Here is a 19,512-nt window from a genome sequence, read left to right as displayed (position 1 = left end):
GATGTCATATCATGATACCTTCTGTTGTTTAAAAGCATGTATTCACGCTTCCATCAACTATCTAATATATATACTGCAAAACAAGAGTATCAAGCATCACAATTTGCATAAAGCTTATGAAATATCTTCTGTTAACATCAAATCGAATTGTCATGCCTCCTGTTCAAATTAGAAACTGTGTAACTTGTAGAGTTGCTCTATCTGAAGATTTCAATTTTCGAAAATGTGATTTATGTCGAGTAAATAGAGAAATTTGATAAATAAATCAAAAAAATAAAAAAGAGCTGTATTGAGACCACCGAGGGCACCTGCCACTTTTATTTTAGAGCTAAGGAGAATGCGACCTGATTATCTCCAAGGACATAATAATGCATCTTATCCAATACTTGATAGCATTGATTTATAGGGGGGGTTTTACCGTTGCGAAGCAAAGGTGCAAAGCCATAGTAATAGGACGTCTAATCCAACACTTGGTAACATTGATCTATATGAGGGTTTGATCGCAGTGAAGCAAAGGTGCAAACCTATGACAACTAAGCATTCAATCCAGCATTTGATATCATTGATCTATACGAGGGCTTGATTGTTGCGAAGCGAATATGCAAAACCATAGTATTTAGCAGCAAGTTCAGGTTTTCATTTCCATTGTTAATAAGCTTGCCAACAACATAGCACATCAAAATTTGCATGAATCAGCTTTACCAGAATCAATATGCCTCCTATTCGAATTAGAAGTTGCACAGGCTGCAGAACTGCCTTTCCAGTAAACTACAGCTACCAAAGATGCGATTTATGCCGTGTAAATAAACTCTATAAAGCAATGCCTAGCCAAATAGGACAGTGTTCAAGCCTTCATACCTTGACATGTAGACTTTTATGAGCCATCGGAATGACGCCAAACAATTGTACTCGAGTAGTAGTAACTTCCTGACACCTTTGCTCAACTTTTTGGGGACCAAAAAAAATCATGACCAAAAATCGACCAAAAAGCATGTGGGGTACCTCATGCTTTTCATTGAAAATCAAACAATTGCATTTTTCACCTTGAAAAATGAAAACTTTTACTATGGCATATATAAAATCAAAATGTTTCTATCAACCTAACGTAACCTTTGAAATCATCTTTGCGGGACCTTGATATGTAAAATCTCAACATTTTCGCCAAAAACGTTATTTCATAATTTCATGGATTTCTCAACAAGTTCATTAAGAACAGCCATTATAACTGGCATCATCGGATGCGCCTTGAAAACTCCTCCTAAATAGCTTAAGGCTGTAAAGGATGATCACTACAACTTTCATGGTCGAATCTCGCAAAAGGATCAAAATTCAACGAATCGTGACAGAAAGTCAAGCGGGATTGTAATCCGTTTTGGCTGGCTAAAAGAAGACTCTCCTTGATTGCTCAAAGCCCTATAATAGAACGGCAATGATACCCACAGAAACGATTATACGAGAAAGCGAGACTCCTTCTCAAATGGGTAGTGTACCCAACGTGAGACCCAAAAAGGACAGGTTGGTGACATGGGACGGGCGTGACATGATCCAAAGCAACAGAATAGCACACAGACAAAAATGATATTGCAGGTGAAGTTTAATTCAGAAACCTCCTTCTTTTGGAAATCCCACGGCCTTGTTTGATGAATTTCGCGATGTGCACTTGACTTAGAACCCTGAAAATAGTACCATTGAATTCCTCAAGTGATTTGCTTTCTAATGATGTACATACCGTCTAATAAAATATCCTCTCTTTGACCACAAATTGGCCATTTACTTGCTTATCTCTCTTCAATTCATGTCCTTTTGTTTACTTTACATGTGATTTTTTTTAAAGCATAATTTTGCCTAGCAAATGAATTATTTTGATCTTGCATGATCCGAATACCTTCTAAAAGAGGACGATCCCTAAAAAAAATGATATGAAACGTGTTAAACTCTTTATGAGATGCATGCTCTTGGCATAAGAACTACAAACAGGTTGCAGGAATGATACACAAGAATGACCAACTCACTATGTAAATGTGGGCATATTGATGATATCTAGTAGCGCAAACACTTTGATTGACATCATTGACAGCAACCATGACAGCTGGAAACAAGATGATTTGCACTGGTTCGAAAACGATCCATTATGTTCCATTCCATGGAGATTGCCGCAGTAATATTCATATGGCACGCTTGTTTTCCGAGGTGTACACTTGTTTCTTGGTCCAGAATCAGTTATGCTGGCTCCGATGTGATGTACACGACAAGAAAGCCAACCTTAACACTCGTATTGCCCGATTAGATGGACAGTTTATGGCTGATGTAAACAACAAGAGAGATGGATCGAGAACCGTATGATCTTGGAGAGAGAAATTAAGGAGAGGTAAAAAAAAAAAAAAAAAAAAAAAAAGGATTACTTAATCAAGCAACCAGCTGCATCTGTTTCAGTGTCAAATGACATTTTTTGTTTACTTTTTGATGAGGTTTGAGCCAGTGAAAAGTTGTCTGTTAATTACATCTAGGAAGAGATGGGGGAACTCGTTTCATGTGAAGGTGGAAAAAGGGCTTTTTGAAGTAGCAAAATGGACATAACTCGAGACAGAAAACAGTTGAAAGCCTCGGACGAAGCGGATGAAATAGAGCAAGTGTCAAACGTCAAAATGGTACTACTTTCACGCGCTCAAAGTAGTATATCGTGGAGAAAAGTAAAAGGAAACGAATTTGAGTGTGGCAAGGACACTGGACTCACACAAAAGTCGATGAGAAGGATATAAATAGATGGTTGTTTCAACAGCTTTTCCTTCTTCTTCTTCTTCTTCATCATCATCTTCATCTCATCTCTACTCTCTATTAACAAATCTCTCTGCAAGCGAACTCTCTCTACAATACTCTTGGGCTCTCTTTCTGCTTTATACATGGTCAAGTAAATCAAACACTGTACTGATGATTGGCTTTTTCTTACACAATGCTCTCATAATTCCATGGTTCTCTTAGGTTGCGGTCCATGCAAAACATGGTCGCACTTTCCTCGTATTTTTAGATAATAGCAACATACAATCAACTCTGCAGGTATGTACTCGCCACTTCTAGCTTATAAAGCAGCATGACTCACCATCTCTCTATTAATAGAGCTCAGGTCCTCTCTATTTTGACTCGCAAGCACTCCATACTTGGTTGAAGCCTTGGATGGGGTCTAGGGGTCATGCGCGTAAGGTGGTTGTCTCGTGTGGCCTCAGCACCTGTTGCCCCGGTAGCTCGTAAGGGTGATGCGACGAGGCGCTAGGTGCGTTTTCCGGGAGGTGTCTTCCCATCCTTGTTGCTAGGGATATGCAAGTTGTGGCAGATGTTTTGCCCTGGAAGCCTGGCTTCATCTTTTGGTCTCCTCGTGTTTCAAGCTGCTCTTTTCATCGTCCATCAAGTATGCTACAGGGTAAGTATCCTTTGTAATAATTCAATGTCCCGCAATATAGTGTAGATCTATTTCCTGCAATGTCAAAACCACTTTAATACACGGTGCCATCTCTACATCCATACAAGACCAAGCCATACTCGTATCTCTGCTGCCTGCCATCTATTATAATGTCAAGACTCATGCTGCCTAGTATATACAAGACCAAGCCATGCTCGTATCTCTGCTGCCTGCCATCTATTATAATGTCAAGACTCATGCTGCCTAGTATATACAAGACCAAGCCATGCTCGTATCTCTGCTGCCTGCCATCTATTATAATGTCAAGACTCATGCTGCCTAGTATATACAAAGTCAAGCCATACTGCCACATCTGCTGTCTCTATTCTATACACGAAACCTTGCAATACACACATCAATACTATCTCTTACCTATACAAGTTAAATCAAATTATATTCAAGTTAGCTAGCATCTATTCAAATCTAAACAAACTCTCATACATTATCATCGTTTTCTATAAAGCTACAAGCAAATTAATAATAAAAAGAGTTTTGCATTGCCTACTATATCATCGTCTTTTTATTACATTCTCTATTAAAACCAATGTATAAACAGAAAGCCGTTTGAAGCAACTGATATCATAAGTGCCACTGATATAAATGTTCTTGAATCGTGAAGCTGTGGTTGAAGATGAATGGAGAAAGTCTGACTATGGCCATTTCGAAGCATTGTTAGGTTTGATGTCATACAGAGTACCGCTATCATTGTAGGCAATACAACTCTCCTCTCGGAAGAGATGACTATTTAGTCATTGTACACACGCAGTCTTGCGCAAGCTTCATGTCTCATGTTATTAGAGATAGACACATATTATTGGATAATGCACTTGAGAGTTTATGTACTAATATACAAATTGTTGGATTGCTATGGATACAAAGTATTCCAAACTTCAAGAAGTTTCTAGAGCAAAATATTTAGTCGTTGCAAAAGCACTAGTAGTGTGAGGGGCTATATACACACATGTAGTTATATAATGACCTACGTTCGCTCAACCTGTAGTTTAATATAAAAATAGCCAAAAATATCTTAAAGCTTTGATAGAGATATGACTTTTGCTACAGTATCTACGGTATCTATAGTTGTATTAAATGCTAGTATCATATGCATCTAAGAGGGTATTGGATACCTTAAGCGCTACTTGACAGAACCAGCCGCAGGTTTTTCTGCATAAAGGTTATTCACAGTCTAGCGATGGTTTATGTTTGATGGAAGTATCTTGGTTCTGGCATACCAATACATTGATTTCTTCAAATTTCACTACTCAACAAGTGATCAAGGCATACATTATACCTGAATTGCCTCTTGGCATTCGACAGAATGCAAAGCACAGCAAGAAATAGGTGAATTTGAGCAACAATTTCTTGTGCTGGAAGCCGCTTAAAACCGCCAGAATAGCACCAAACAGTTGCTCTCATCTGGCAGTTACTTTCTGACACCTTTGCTCAACTTTTTGGGGATCAAAAAAACATGGCCAAAAATTGACCAAAAAGCATGAGGTACCCCTCGTGGTTTTCATCAAAAATCAAATGATCGCGTTTTTGACCTTGATATTGTAGACTTTTGCTATGGTATGTATTGGATCAAAATGTTTCTATCAATCTAACGTAACTCTTGAGATCATCTTTGTGGGACTTTGATATGTAAAATCTCAACATTTTGGCCAGAAACCTCATTTCATATTTTCATATATTGCTCAATAGATTCATTTAAAACAGCTATCATAACTAGCACCATTGGATACGCTTTGAAAAGTACTCCTAGAAAGCTTAAGAAGGTATGGGGTGATCATCACGATTTGTATAGTCGATTAATGCAAAGAAGATGAATTAAGTCGAAAATGTTAAAAAATGTCCAATTTGAAGCAAATGAAAAACGGTGATTCAATTGGCTGTTTTGGCCTCCAAAATCAATGCTATCCTCATCTAGAGGTGTTTTATGCTTGTGAGCCTATAAGAAGAAGAAAATTTCATCCTGAAAAGATCTATAGACATCTCAGCAGATTCTAGTTGCATTTCCTTTTTGGACTTTTATTTCTGGTAGAAATAATCGTAGCAAATATATCATAAAAATTAGAGTCTTGTTGCTGGTGTTAGCTTTAGAGTGTAACGCAAGGAATATGTCCTGATTCTAGTACGATTGCCACTTCTCTGCATGTTATAAGCTTGGCCACAATACATTGAGATCTATATTATATATCAAAATCTTATGATTGTCTCTAAAATCATTCAAAATCGTTATAATACATAACCATCCCAACACTTTTAGCATATGCATATTATTTCCCAGAGCTCGCTCCATGAAATAAGTTTAATTCAGTTGACTGATCCGATGCTTTTCAGCATTTCAACATTTGGCTCTTTTGTGCAATGTACATATTGAAGAATTCAAAAGTTCTGTGGCATGGCAATCTATCTAAAGTATCTCTTCTGTGCTGAAATCAACTTTAATTAGACATATTAAACAATGCATAAACTTGCTTCTAAAAGCATTTGATTCTCGATTCGGCTTTTGGCCTATTATGTAAACATCTGAGACTTTCTTGGCTGTATCGGAGAGGAAGGTGGCAGAGGAGATCAGAAAAAGGAACACAAATGTATTAAGGTTTTTTTTTCTTGAGTTGAGTTGAGTTGAGTGAAGAGAGAGAGAGAGCAATTGCAACAAGAAACGAAAATGAAACCCACATGTTGGACTCGAGTTATGCATGAAATTCATCCATTCAATAGATACAGACTCGTACATGACATAAATTTACATGTGGAATGCCAAGAAAATGCAAACTGTACCTGTACCTTTATGCTATATACAGCATACTATACAAGAAAGCTGCACACATCTTTTTTTTTTTTGAAATCAGCCTGCAGATGTACATATTGTATCTGCTGGTCTATGGTACATGTCAAGGGATGAACTATGCCAATGGTTGATTTCACAATGTTTAGCACCATATAGAGGGTATACTTCATGGGCGTCAGACAAGAGGATGATCTACAAGATCTTATAGATCCAGTTTTTTCCCCATCATGTCATGTCATGTCAATGTCAAAAATGAATCAACAAGTATGACGACCCAACAATAAGTCATGTTTGTTGCTCTTTAATCACAATAACAGGCTTCTTGTATCTTGTGCAACCAGCTGTAGATTCGGGCCGATAAATCAAATGTTGCTCATGATTTTTCATCTGTAATAGAGTATGCAGCAGTGTAATATAGCATAGGTATCACTGAAAAGCAGATAGGTGCTATAAATCAATATAGTATTTGTTACACCTAAACAGAATTTTAGTGACTATAATGAGCTTCAGACATTGTTGTTGTCAGATAAACACTAGATATCATATTATTGTAATATGATACAAATAAATAATGGGATTTCTTTATTGTTATGCCGAGTACAAAACCGTCAGTCTATTATCCTCGTACATAGATCAAGGGAGATTAGTTTTTCCATCGAGATCCCTGGTTATGTCTGAGCATAGGCTCCATAAGCGCTAGAGAGAGAGAGAGAGAGGGGAGAAAAAGGAGGGAAGTTGTCGGATGTGATAATATCATGTTGTACTCTATGATTTGTTATTCTAATTATGCATATCATCATTTCATGCTTTAATCCGCACCTGCTTAAATTATCATTAAACACGTTGTTGATTTTTTGTGATCGGTACACAACATGACATGAAGCATAATACTATAAATGAGTAAATACAGATGTTTAATTTCATCATTTTATATGCAAAGAAAAGGTTTCATTCATGTTTTGTTATAATAGCCATTTTATTTACCAAATCTATTATATATATATAACTGTGTATTACGATTCAAGATGGAATAAGCAAGAGAGAGGATTAAGAATATACTACAAAGAAACTGAGTGGAGTGGGATAGGCGGTTCAGGAGGGAGGTATTTATATAGGGTATTGGGGTCTTTTGTGTTATAATGAACGGTGATGTCTACAAGTTTCTGATCCAGTCGAATTTGAAGGTGACGGTAAAGCGGTCAGCGTGATGGCATTGTTCTGTCTAAAAGACGATGATTGATAGTAATTCATAAACGAAGATGTGAAATTCTTTCGTAGAAACTGTTGCTGGATGGGATCAAAGGACCAGCATCTGGAACAGTATTCATTCTGACTGAGAAATCGATTGCAACTGCTGCATTTTACATGACAATTTGAACAAAACCAGTCGGCTCCCAGGATTTCGTTACAGGTACCACATGTAACTTGATTATCAAACGAAAAGGCAGAATCAGAGCGAGGAGAAGAAGGTGGAGATAGTAAATAATTCATGTTGGGAGTGGATATTTTAGAAAGAAAGAATAAGAAAAAAGAAAAATCACAAGTTTATAGTGTGGTATTTATATTAAAGCACGGACAAAGCCGAAAAGACACAACAAAAAGCATGGAAATATGGTTTCTTCTCCTATTTACTTTTTCATGCATCTCCATGTAAGTTGAGGTTTGTCAAAACATATTAGCAAGACTGGATAAAACGCCGTCGATTCGGTTGACATTTTCTCGCTGCTGTTTGCGTTGAGATACCATCCACACACAGCGCCAGCGAGATGGGGATGGCAAAAAAAAAGCAGGTGAATTAAACAAGAAGCATTTTCACAACACGTGGATTTCTGTCTATAAGGAGATGCGTGTGTGTGTGTGTGTGTGTGTGTGTATGAGGAGACAGAGAGAAGGAGGAATGGTATCCCATCTTCAAGATGTAAAATGATTGCAGATCCCTTGTAATTAAATATCATGATATAATCTTGTCTTTTTATTACTTTGTTTGTGTTTACAATGAATCCAACAGTCTTAATCCTGCATTATCAAGCTCTTGTTTTTCAGCAAATGTAAGTTGTGGAACTTGATTTACGCCAACTTTCAATGTAGCAAGTATGTCTCTGTAATCACTCAACACCAAGTGACGATAGTCAATAGTATCGATTTGAGTCACAAGATAGACCAAAAGGCGCGCAAACCCGTGATGGCCAAACGATACGGCTGCATACTGAGCAACAAAGCCTTGATAAAACTGAAAGAAAGGTACCTGAGCTTGTCGGATATGTTCCGACGACCTCCGCCATGCATTCTCCAGTGCTGCCAGATTGGTCTTTGTTCGACACAGATAGTTCAGCCATTGATCCATGTCCTGCGATACTCGGTCATCCCTAAAAACCTCTCGTTCGCTCGTCATATCTGCTTGCTTGCCTTCTCTGTCACCAATCAAAAAGATCTTCATCAGTGTGATAACGGCTACATCATGGTTGATGTCACTGGTGTAGAACAGCTTGTTGGCCAATCCAATGGTACTGGACACAATGCTTGCTGCATCAGCTCGACACTGTTGTGCCACCTTGGATTTGTCCAAGTGATACAGTGCATCTATAGGCGACAGGATGAATGCAGTGGTTTCCAATGAATTTGACTCTGATTCGCCCTGGCTCGTGTACATGAGGGTCTTGATGGATCTGCCGTCATGGTCAAACAGAGCTTTGGAGATGTTTACATGCTGCTGGTCAAAGTCGAGGTAGAAGGGTTCCAAATCGCCCAATGCTTGCTGCTGCTGCTTTGATGATAGACAAAGATGCAGTAACTCCTGCGCCAACCACGTTTCGCTGGTGCCAATGTGCTTACTACGGATGCCAGCCTCCAGTTCCGCTAACCTCAGGCTCATTCCCCAGCATTTCTCTCGTTCCTTGCACTGATCTAACCAGATGTATAAAGCATACCGGCCGAGCATATCCTTCGCATAACATTCCTTCAACAAATGAACCACCTGTGCAGATCTAAGTCTGCATTTTGCATCTCGCACCATGTCGCTGTACAATGCGTGCTGGGCATCCAGTCGTGTAAAAGCAGCAATGAACTGAAGGTAGCGAAGAACATGGTGCATGGATGTTGTGTAACCTAATGCAACGGAATTACCAGATTGAAAGTTATTATCCTCCTGAATCACTGCCTTCCAAACTTGACGGACGGTCTCCAACTCGGGTGGAAATAACGCAATGTGTGAGGCCCAAGTACCCAAGTAGCCCAAAGCAGATTCATACAAAGATTGGTGTCTGTCTCGACTCGATCGCACTACAGCCGTAATAGCAGGCAAGTAGGCAGTCGGTTGATGCCAGTCAATGGCATGTGCTGGCACCGTCTTGTGTGGGTCTGCAGCAGCATACAAGAGCACTTCCAATAGTCCAATTGCTGTCGATGCAATAGTACAGTTCATGTCGCTGGCATCATCGCCAAGCACAGAGCGCAACCAGCCCATCAAAGGCCCTTGTAAGTCTTCCAAAGTCGGAACGATGAATCCGTAACAGGCCAGCACACGAACGAGCTTTAGTGTTTCAAGCTGAAGTGCATATGCTCTTCGTTTCAAGTTGTTACAAGCAGTGTCTGGCGAAGTAACCAAGAATCGCAACGTGATCGTTGCCTTTTCAACAATACTTTCCGCAATTTGTTTACTCCCCTGAGCCAACACAGTCAGGAGGCGCACAGCTGCTAAACTTGGGTAGTTTGAATGAGCAGCAGCATCTTCTGTCATGGGCCATTGTGTATTCGCCACTCCCCAATGCACAATGGGCTCCAAGAGCTCCTCTTCCTCAATCGCCTCGCATACGTCTTGTCCTGCTTCAGCCATACGTACCACAATACGCACCAAGCGGTCTACAGAGGCAGCATCGTATTGGATCAATTCGCTGCTATCCGATGCCAACAGATAACGAATACGAGCCAGTAGATCCATCTTGACCAGACCACGCATCAGATCCCGTTCAGCCAATGCCGCGTCATCTTGCTGCTCTTTCAAGGAAGGTTGACCTGATGTCTGACGTACGCGATCTACCAATTCAGTCAACTTGTCATTAAGGCCTTTGCGTTTGATCTCTGTCACACCGGGAGGCAAGGTAGGACGAGCGATATGACCCAGAAACTTGTTGAATTCTTCAGTCGAATCAATCAATGACGCCTCCCATACCTGGTAGTCATCCAACACAAGAGCAGCCAAGGCTTTGATGGCACTTACTAACACAATCAAGTTGCGGTCATCCAGAGCAGAGCGAAGGTAAATGGCGGCAGTGTGTTCTTTTCCAGTAAATACAGACAGCACATGATTCCATACAGGCTCGGTGGATGCTGCTTTCTTGGCGAGTGTAATAATGCGAGCAAGCATCGTCAACACCATAGATCGTTGTGAGGGCACTTGACTACGAACGAGATAGAACAATTCAGCCAATGTGTATCCTGCTTTATCAGGTTCGTCTCCATGGTGATGCAGTCCTTTATGACGAGGAATGTCCTGTGTCTGGTCAATGATACGGCCTTGCAGATCAAAGCGCACTTTGCGATACACCTTCTCCACTTCACTTGCTTGAGAGCCGCTGTTCTCCTCTTCTAATTCCTTCAGCCGTTGCGCTTCCTGCTGTCTGATCTCTGATGTCAAAAAGCGGTTGTCGATCCAAGCCAGCTTTTCGTTCTCCAAGGGCACATTGGCAAAGTATTCCTTCTTGATCTGTAACAAATCCTCTTTATCATCATCTGCCTCCTTGTCTCTTGTTTGAGGCTCTTCGAAAGACACCTTCTTTGTTTGCTTGATTGCTGCTGATGCTGAGTCGCCCTTGTTCTTTAGTCCCTTCATGAGCAATGCAATGGACTCTGGACTCAACGTGTTCATGATCTCCTGGCGAGCGTCCTCCAATTCCTGCTGAGACATCTCCTGAATGCGTCTATCATTTTCATCCAAGGGCTCTTCTGATATGACTTGAGGTGGTGCTTCAGGTCGAGGTGCCTTTGCTGATCCAGATGCTGATTTGTTGCGTTGTGCTTCTAGTCTCTTTTTGAATTCACTGCGATGTACAGGCTTTGGGAATCCATTGACTTGTCCTCTGGCAGGTTTGTTCTCTACCACGGATGGTAATGTAGGTGCAATTACCTGCTTCACATCATGCTCTTTGATTTCGCCCAGCACTTGGCCCAGCAGGGATGTCAAATCTATCATCTTTTTGCTGACTGGCACATGAGGCTCAGGATGAGGGTCCATGACAGGCTCGTATTCGTCCTCTTGCTCGTCTTCCACCACAGTTCTGGCGCTTTCCAGTGCGGGCGTAGCTTCCTCTAATGATGGCATTTCCAAGTCTGGCATCGATGACTCGACTGGATTACTGCTGCCGCTGCCACTTGTATTAGCTAACCGCTCAGCAAAGAGACTACGCTTCTTCTTCTTCTCTGGTTGCTTGTCAAATGAAGGTGGTGCATTGGTGCGATACACTCGAGCTGAAGGCATTGTTTCCTTTTCGAAAAACTCTTTCTGGAGCCTCTCTAGATCGTCGTCATCGACATTGAATGTGGGCCGAGTGAATTTACTCATTGTTGACAGAAAGTGAATAAATGTAGGAAAGAAAAAAAAAATATCGAACTTTTAAAAATTCTTCATTTGTCACCATTATGGGGCACATCAAACAAGTATGAAACTGGGATCCGGCGGCAGCACAGAAATAAACGCGGTACAAATGCGACGCGAGCTACGGTTTCACTCTTTCTTTTTCTCTTCTTCATGTCTTCCAAACAGAGATCCATTAAAGATCATTTCAAGACAGTGAAGCCAAATGAACTGGCAGAAAGAGAGCCCAATGTTTTTCCTCTGTTTCGGTCCAAGGTGATTGAGAAAAAGACGACCAAGAAGTCCAAGTCATGCAGACCGAAAGCAACCAAGATACTATCACCACAAACTGTAGAATCAGCATCAGCAGCTAAAGCTAAGCCAGCAGCAGCAGCAGCAGCAGCAGCAGCAGCAGCAGCCAAGAAGGCCAAAACTAAACCAGCTACCGCACCAGTAGATCTCACTAGCGTCGAGGCAGCTACAGAGAGCATTCGAATGGGCGTCAGATCCAAACAGCCTGCACCATCACTGATCGACCTGATAGCACAAGATACCCATCAATTTTATTTAAATCCGAGAAAGAAGCGAGAGCAAGCAGTGAATCAATCACAGTCGCAGCAGCAGCAGCAGCAACAGCTTAATCAGCCCATTGCATGCCCTGGACGCCTTGATATGAAAGAGATTGAGCACCAAATGGATGCATACCACACTGCCAGCTGGAAGCAGGATCGATGCTGCAAAGTGCTCTACGATCAAATACCGCACATCAGACAGAACAGCAACAAAAAGACCATGTGGCGAGACAAGTATCGACCCACTACAGTAGAGGGATTGCTTGGATACGCTCCAGACTACGCATATTTGAGAGATTGGCTAAATCAAATCAAGATCAAGAGTCCCACTGTGCCAGAGACATCCGCAGTAGCAACAGCAGCAAAGAGCAAAAAGAAGGCAAAACAGGCAGTGCAAGACAAGGAAGTGATCTATAATCTCATGTTGTTTGTGGGTGACCATGGCTCAGGCAAGACAGCTTCCGTGTACACAGCAGCCAAAGAAACTGGATATTCTATTTTCGAGATCAACTCAAGTTCACGGCGCACAGGAAAAGATGTTACAGACAATGTGGGAGAAATGACAGCAAGCCATCTAGTGCGATTCAACAGCAATACCTCCAAGCGGAAGGCGCAAGGAGAAACCATCATTTTAAGGGATACTGTAAAGACGAAAAAACCAAAGACTATTGATATAGCCGAACACTTTAAAAAGATGCTCAATATGCAAAATGGCACCAATGAGAGTAATCCAACAGTCGAACCAGCCAAGCCAGAAGCACCTTCTCAATCTGATCCACCCCCTCCACCACAAAACACATTAGAGGCATTCTTTAAAAAAGCGAAAACCAAGCAAGATCTGGTACTGGAGCAACTAGCAAATCAGCCCAAACAGAGCTTATTGCTGTTTGAAGAAGTAGACATCTTATTTGAAGAGGACAAGGGATTCTGGACAGCCATCATTGATCTATGCCAAAAGAGCAAGCGTCCCATCATCATGACCTGCAACGACGAGAGCAAAATACCCGTTGATCTTTTCAACATTCAATGCACAGCCTACTTTGAAAAGGCAACCACAGAGCAAGATCAAGCTAGTTTTGTACAATATATGCAGTTGATTTGTTATGCAGAGAACTACTCTATCCCTAAGCGCGAGATAACCTACCTCTGTGAATTACTGGAATATGACACAAGACAAGTGATTGACATGTTACAGTTTTGGCTAAATGAAACACCCACAACGGGACACTTTGTTTACCAACACTTGTTTGCTCATGTTATGGGATTGGCCAAACGCTTGGTGGAAAAGGATCGCATGCAATGGATGGATCACTTGAAGGGATGTCAAAGCAGAGTGATTGAAATATGTACAAGATACTACGATGAGTGCGCTGCTGCTGATGATGATGAGTATGAGGAACAGCAGCAAGAGGTCATGCGAATAGAGGATATATATCAAGCCATGGAAAATGCAGCTTTTGCAGATGCATGGGTTGGGTTGAAGGCCAAGCATAGACATCAGGTGAGTACAGTTCTGGTGTACATGCAATAATGGGTTATATTAAACCGACCTCTCTCCAGTTGTATGATATTGATCAATACAATGCACCTCAAGATGGTTATCATGGCAACGACACTCGAGTGATTTACAAGGATGCGACAGATCTAGACCATTGGGAACTAGGGGAGATCATGGATAATTCAATTACAGTGATGAATTTAGCTACAATTAACAAAAACAACAGTTGGCGTAACCATTTATCGGCATGGTCAAGTCATTGGGAATATTTGTGCAACATGCGAAAACTCTATTCAGATGATTGTTTAATTACTTGCAAACACATCCTATCACAACAGAAAGAGCAACGTCTTGATTTGATCCTGTCTGAATACATGCCCGCTATTCGAAGTCTATCGCAGTACGGTCAAGGCGTTGCTGGCAAGGGACGCATGGTACGCACTAGGAAGAGATTGCGCTACTTGCAGCTGACGGATGAATCAAGAGACGCACTTAATTGGCAACACACTCTAGCTTAATAGAAAAAAATAAGCCTCCCACCCCCCCCCCTTGTTTGTCAAATATTTGCATTTAACTATATAATAAAGTGATTGAATGATCGAAGTCTCTTTTTTTTTCCTTCTTTCTTTCTCTCTCTTTTTCTTCTTTTTCTTCTTTTTCTTTTTTTCCTGATATCCTAAACACACACACACACACATATATACAAGATGCTGAATGAGAATACTCAGTTGCACTTGCACAAAAGGGCCTTTCCAATATGTCCTAAATGTAATACAACATGTTCCACATCAACTTCTGTTGTAAGAGCATTCAATCAAGTCTATCATTACAATTGCTTTGTTTGTGAGGTATATAGAAAATCCATTTTAACCCCTTCCCCTTAAAAAAAAAAAAAAAAAAAAAAAAAAAAAAAAAAAAAAAAAAAGCACACAAAGGCGTTCAGAAGGGGAGAAATACTCACTTACTACTACTCCATTCTAGGATTGCTTTGTACCTGTAGCAGACAAGTATTATCCTGACTACAGCAAAAAAAAGGCAGTTTTATGTGAATACCACCATTTCAAACGATCTGGCTTAATTTGCACACATTGTAATACATCCATACTACAGCACAAATGTAATGAATGTTCTCAATGCGTTACACCAAAGACACACCAATACGAATTTAAAGGTCAAAGTTACTGCAAATTGCACTACTCAATGATTCACCAAACACACTGCGCTGGATGCGATCAAGCGATACTCAAGCAGTTTGTTGAGCATGTCGATCTACCGAATCAAATCTGGCATCCAGAGTGCTACATGATCTTCAAATTCTGGGGTGCTAAATTAGCCCCAAAGAAGCCAGCAGAACCAAAAGACATTTTAACCGTACAAAATCAAATCGAAAAAAAAGTTACACGTGTGTGGACCGATTTATCATCATTTGAAGAGTCATCTGCGAATTGTATATCGGATATGCTGTTAAATGTAGCTGCTGGTGCATACATTGAAGGTATCCGTATGGCTAACCAGTTCATCATGCATTTGGAAGTTTTATTCAATGCCTTGGACGCCATGGAACAAACGCCAAACACAGGTAATCAGTGCAAATGTGACAAATGTGCTTTACCAATTGTCTTTTATTGTAGACTTACACTGCAACAACGAAGCCAGCCTTACCTGCAAACAAGTGATTCGATTTTTTCAACTATTAACGACACCACCCAATGAGACGTCAATTACTCAGGAACTACTATCACTCGTAACTGGACTAGCACAGAATCTGAAATCACTGATTCGAATTGGATTGTCGGCTGCACTAAACTTGGTAAGGAATTTCTCCCCCCCCCCTTCTTCAATGTTGAGACAAGAAAACAATAAAACGATGAGCCTATCCATTCTTTATTCTCTTACAAAAAAAAAGAAGCTTCTTTGAATTTTAATATTTTTTACATGTCAAATCTCAAGGAACGAGAATGTCAGGTTGAAAATGCGATACCTCAGTTTCTAAATCAATTGCTGCAACTAGAAAAGAAGCGAGTGTGGATTGCTGGAAGATACTGGTTCAAAGACCCTCCAGAGACAACGGCAAGCGATCAAACCGCTCACAATTACACCAACATCTGCTGTCAATGTCAGTCTACGATTCAGGACACCGATTGCTACACCTCATCTCAATGGCAATGGCATCCAAGCTGCTTTCGCTGCTCCAAATGCTCGGCATCTCTCAACGAAACAAACGCTCTACTACTGGAGAATGCTCTCTACTGCCCATCTTGCTGTGAATTAGACGTCAATCATTCTTCCGTAGCCAGATGCACCCATGTCACTCTACTGCAATTCAGCTTGAATCAACTGAAGGCCTATTTGTCTACCATGTCTACCAGATCGACTCCTGCAATCACAAGTAATTTAAACGGAGGTAACAATCAAAAGCAACTCAGATTTATGCACAACATCATGTTAACACATTATAAACATACACAGTGAAAGTATCACCACCAAATCAAGTGCTTATGCCCGAGACCAAAAGACAGAGATCCATCTTGCGTGTGCTAGGTAGCAGACAACAACAGAAACGCAAGTCGAATCGATTGAATTCCGTGCATTTAGGTCAAATTGGACGCACATCTTCCACCACGCTCAAAGACTCGGCTTCTTCTTCCATAGGCAAAAAGAAAGGAGGAGACCTGATGATTTGCACAAATACGACCGATTCATCCTCGAGTCAACAACAACAACAGCAGCAGTCTTATTTGAATGATGCACTATCGTCATCCATATCATCTGTAGTGTCACCGCTTGTCGCATCATCACCATCCTCCATCACAAAAGGAGGGAGGTTTACACAGAGCATTCGACGTACATTCAGTACAAACAGCCAGCACTATGGCAAGCGCAGGCCTTCGCTTTATAATGTATTTCAGTCAAAGAAGCGAGAGCCGAGACGAGCCTCTGTGCTCACTATTGATGAATCTGGACACACATTGCACAAATATGTCCACCTAGCCACACTGACACCGTCTCAGGATTACATTGTTCGCCATGCCGCTGTCATTGCAATCGAACCGTGGATGAGCACTGTCTTTTCACTGGATGAGCTGATTGATTTGATTGATGAAAAAAAGAAGAAAAAGAAAAGGACATACACTGATAGCAACTCGCCTCATCATTCTCAAAATCCAGCGTCAGCACTCTGGGGTAAATTGATCACACACATCAAAGCATCCTCTTCAACTTCCACCCTGACCGCCACCACATCCGCAACTACAAAGCACAACAGCAATAAGACATTTGGCGTCGCACTCGCCATGGTTGCTCAACGGGATCACGATCAGTTATTACTACAGCAGAAGCCAGATGACGGCGGTGTCACATTACGAGACTACACACCAGCATTGGCTGCAGGCTTCTCTGATAATGCATTGATACCCATTTTCGTCAAGAGTTGCATTATGGTCATTTTGCAGTCAGGTATGTGAGGGAGAAAACTTGTTTGGTATCTGCTATTTTTAGCCATCTCACACAAATATAGACATGTCGATTGAAGGGGTCTTTCGTAAGAATGGCAATATTCGTCAACTTAGGACACTATCAGAATCAATAGACCAGCTCAAATCAACGACGACTTCGATGGCCGCCATGGAAGAATTGCTCGCAAATCAGAATGCAATCCAATTAGCTGCACTCCTCAAACGATACCTTCGCGAATTGCCTGAACCATTGATGACATTTTCATTATACAAATTGTTTGTTCAATGTGGGCGTATCGTGCAAGACCAAGAACAAAAGAAAAAGGTGCTTCATCTGGCATGTTGCTTGCTGCCAAAGCCAAACCGAGATACAGTCATGATGTTATTCTGCTGCCTCAAGTGGGTGTCTACATTTAGTGACACTAACAAAATGGATATCCCCAATCTAGCGCGTGTCATTGCGCCTAGCGTATTATTCGACAAACCTTCCCAGACATCCAGTGCATCTATTGCGGCGACTACTTCTGCTGCAGTAGATCTTCGTCAAGGGGCGCAAGAAGAAATTAATGTAATTGAAACATTGATTCGAGAAGTAGACGATTTATCTATAGTTAGTAAAAGCCATACCGCACGCTGTAGTCAATATGAGATGCTCATCAACATTTCTTTACGTATAGATTCCTTCTGATTTGACAATATTCACATTGCATGACATCAATCAGGATATGGCTGATCTGAATTCAAGGCACTTTGTACACCACTACCAACAATTGCTCACAGAAATGCAGAATCAGCGGTCAAAGAGCGAAAACAACAGCCCTGTAACACCAACCAGCTCTGGTAGAAAATTGACGCAATCTACACTGCTGCTGAAGCACCATATTGGCATTCCAAAGCCATTGAGTTTCCAAAGTAACAACAACAGCAATTCTTCACCCAAAGTGATTATACAGGCCCCTTCAGCAAAGCAAAGAAGGACATCATGGATACCTGGGTTAAAGTAGATTGCATTAAATCATAACAACAAGCGCGCAAACCAAACAAAAAATTGCATCTCTTTCTCTTCATCATGAATATCACCCTATTACTTACTTATTCTTATTCTTATTATTAATGTATACCGATTATTTTGTTTCTAATGTATGTCATGTATTAAAGTTCCTTTTAGTATTAAATCATTATTATCGCAGTGATTTGGAATAAACCATGTTATTGTGCAGCACTAGTTAATTACATATGAATCTCCCCTTCTTCGCCCCTTACTATTCATTTATGGCACTATATTTAACACATTTGCTGTTTAAGGCAAAATCGCCCTGCTTGGTGGTGAATGCTCTTTGTTTTTTTTTTATGTAAAATTGCATAATTGCCTTGCGTTGCGTAAGAGGTCGTGGGCAGACGGACAAGTTTGGACAGCTTTAGACTATCAATACAAGTGCACCTTATAGAATGCATTTACTAGAAATAGTAACATACTATCGAATAATGCATATACAATTTCTGTAATTGGGCCTCTTTGTATGACTAGATGGTACCCATTTAGAGAGTTGATTATTCTGTCCAAGGTGGCTACAAGGAGACGCAATGATCGTCGAAATAGAGCTCTAATAACGAATAAACGTCTTTATGAAAAATGGGATTCCCGCTTATTCTTCCATACCATTGTGCAGCTTGTATGCGAAGCAATGTATGATATAATGCCTCGTGATAATAAAAATAATTCTTATTTGGGGATATTTATTCGATATCAGTCTATTTATGTGTTATCTGATGGAATTCTTGTAATTACTATTTGAAAAATTAGCAAAGCATCTGCATGTCTAACCGGGCCATTCAAATATACTGGCAAGTTGCTTGAGTGTACATAAAAATCATTGGATTTTGCAGCGTTAAAAGTGCCCTCATTTCAGGCACATCTTGTGCAAGAAGCAATCAGTTTGGTCGTTTATTTAGCCCAGCAAGGGATTTTGTCATGTTAGTTTTCTTTCTTGTTCAGAGAAACGATTCAATATTAAGTTCTTCAAATCTGTTCAACTATTACAAGTATATGTTATACTTGTACAATAAATAATGTAGCAGATGTTAAAGTGTTTAATGACGAGCTATTCACTTTGAACTGCTAAGGTTACTACATGCACCATGCTTTGACAAGAGCTGACTCAGGCCTACC

The 19,512-nt window shown here is 40.7% G+C and overlaps 3 protein-coding genes across 3 annotated transcripts; 2 read left to right on the top strand and 1 right to left on the bottom strand.

Annotated features, from left to right (window-relative positions):
• Window positions 1–8,238: 8,238 nt before the first annotated feature.
• ATC70_008541 (NodB homology domain-containing protein) lies at window positions 8,239–11,805 on the bottom strand (the record flags this gene model as incomplete). Its single annotated transcript, XM_064827788.1, has 1 exon — window positions 8,239–11,805. One exon carries the CDS (start codon window positions 11,803–11,805, stop codon window positions 8,239–8,241), a length of 3,567 nt encoding a protein of 1,188 aa, XP_064687072.1.
• A 186-nt stretch (window positions 11,806–11,991) lies between these two features.
• On the top strand, window positions 11,992–14,405 carry ATC70_008540 (uncharacterized protein; the record flags this gene model as incomplete). Its single annotated transcript, XM_064827787.1, has 2 exons — window positions 11,992–13,890; window positions 13,950–14,405. 2 exons carry the CDS (start codon window positions 11,992–11,994, stop codon window positions 14,403–14,405), a joined length of 2,355 nt encoding a protein of 784 aa, XP_064687071.1.
• Window positions 14,406–15,087: 682 nt separating this feature from the next.
• Window positions 15,088–18,346, top strand: BHMG1 (high mobility group; the record flags this gene model as incomplete). The annotated part of the gene is made up of 6 exons (XM_064827786.1): window positions 15,088–15,466; window positions 15,519–15,697; window positions 15,874–16,291; window positions 16,357–17,343; window positions 17,405–17,952; window positions 18,020–18,346. The coding sequence occupies 6 exons, from the start codon at window positions 15,088–15,090 to the stop codon at window positions 18,344–18,346; spliced, it is 2,838 nt and encodes a 945-aa protein (XP_064687070.1).
• Between the last annotated feature and the right edge of the window lie 1,166 nt (window positions 18,347–19,512).

The sequence above is a fragment of the Mucor velutinosus genome (genome assembly GCF_035048745.1).
Source record: "Mucor velutinosus strain NIH1002 chromosome Unknown tig00001561, whole genome shotgun sequence".
Lineage (NCBI taxonomy): Eukaryota > Fungi > Mucoromycota > Mucoromycetes > Mucorales > Mucoraceae > Mucor > Mucor velutinosus.
This window is presented reverse-complemented; position numbering and strand designations above follow the sequence as displayed.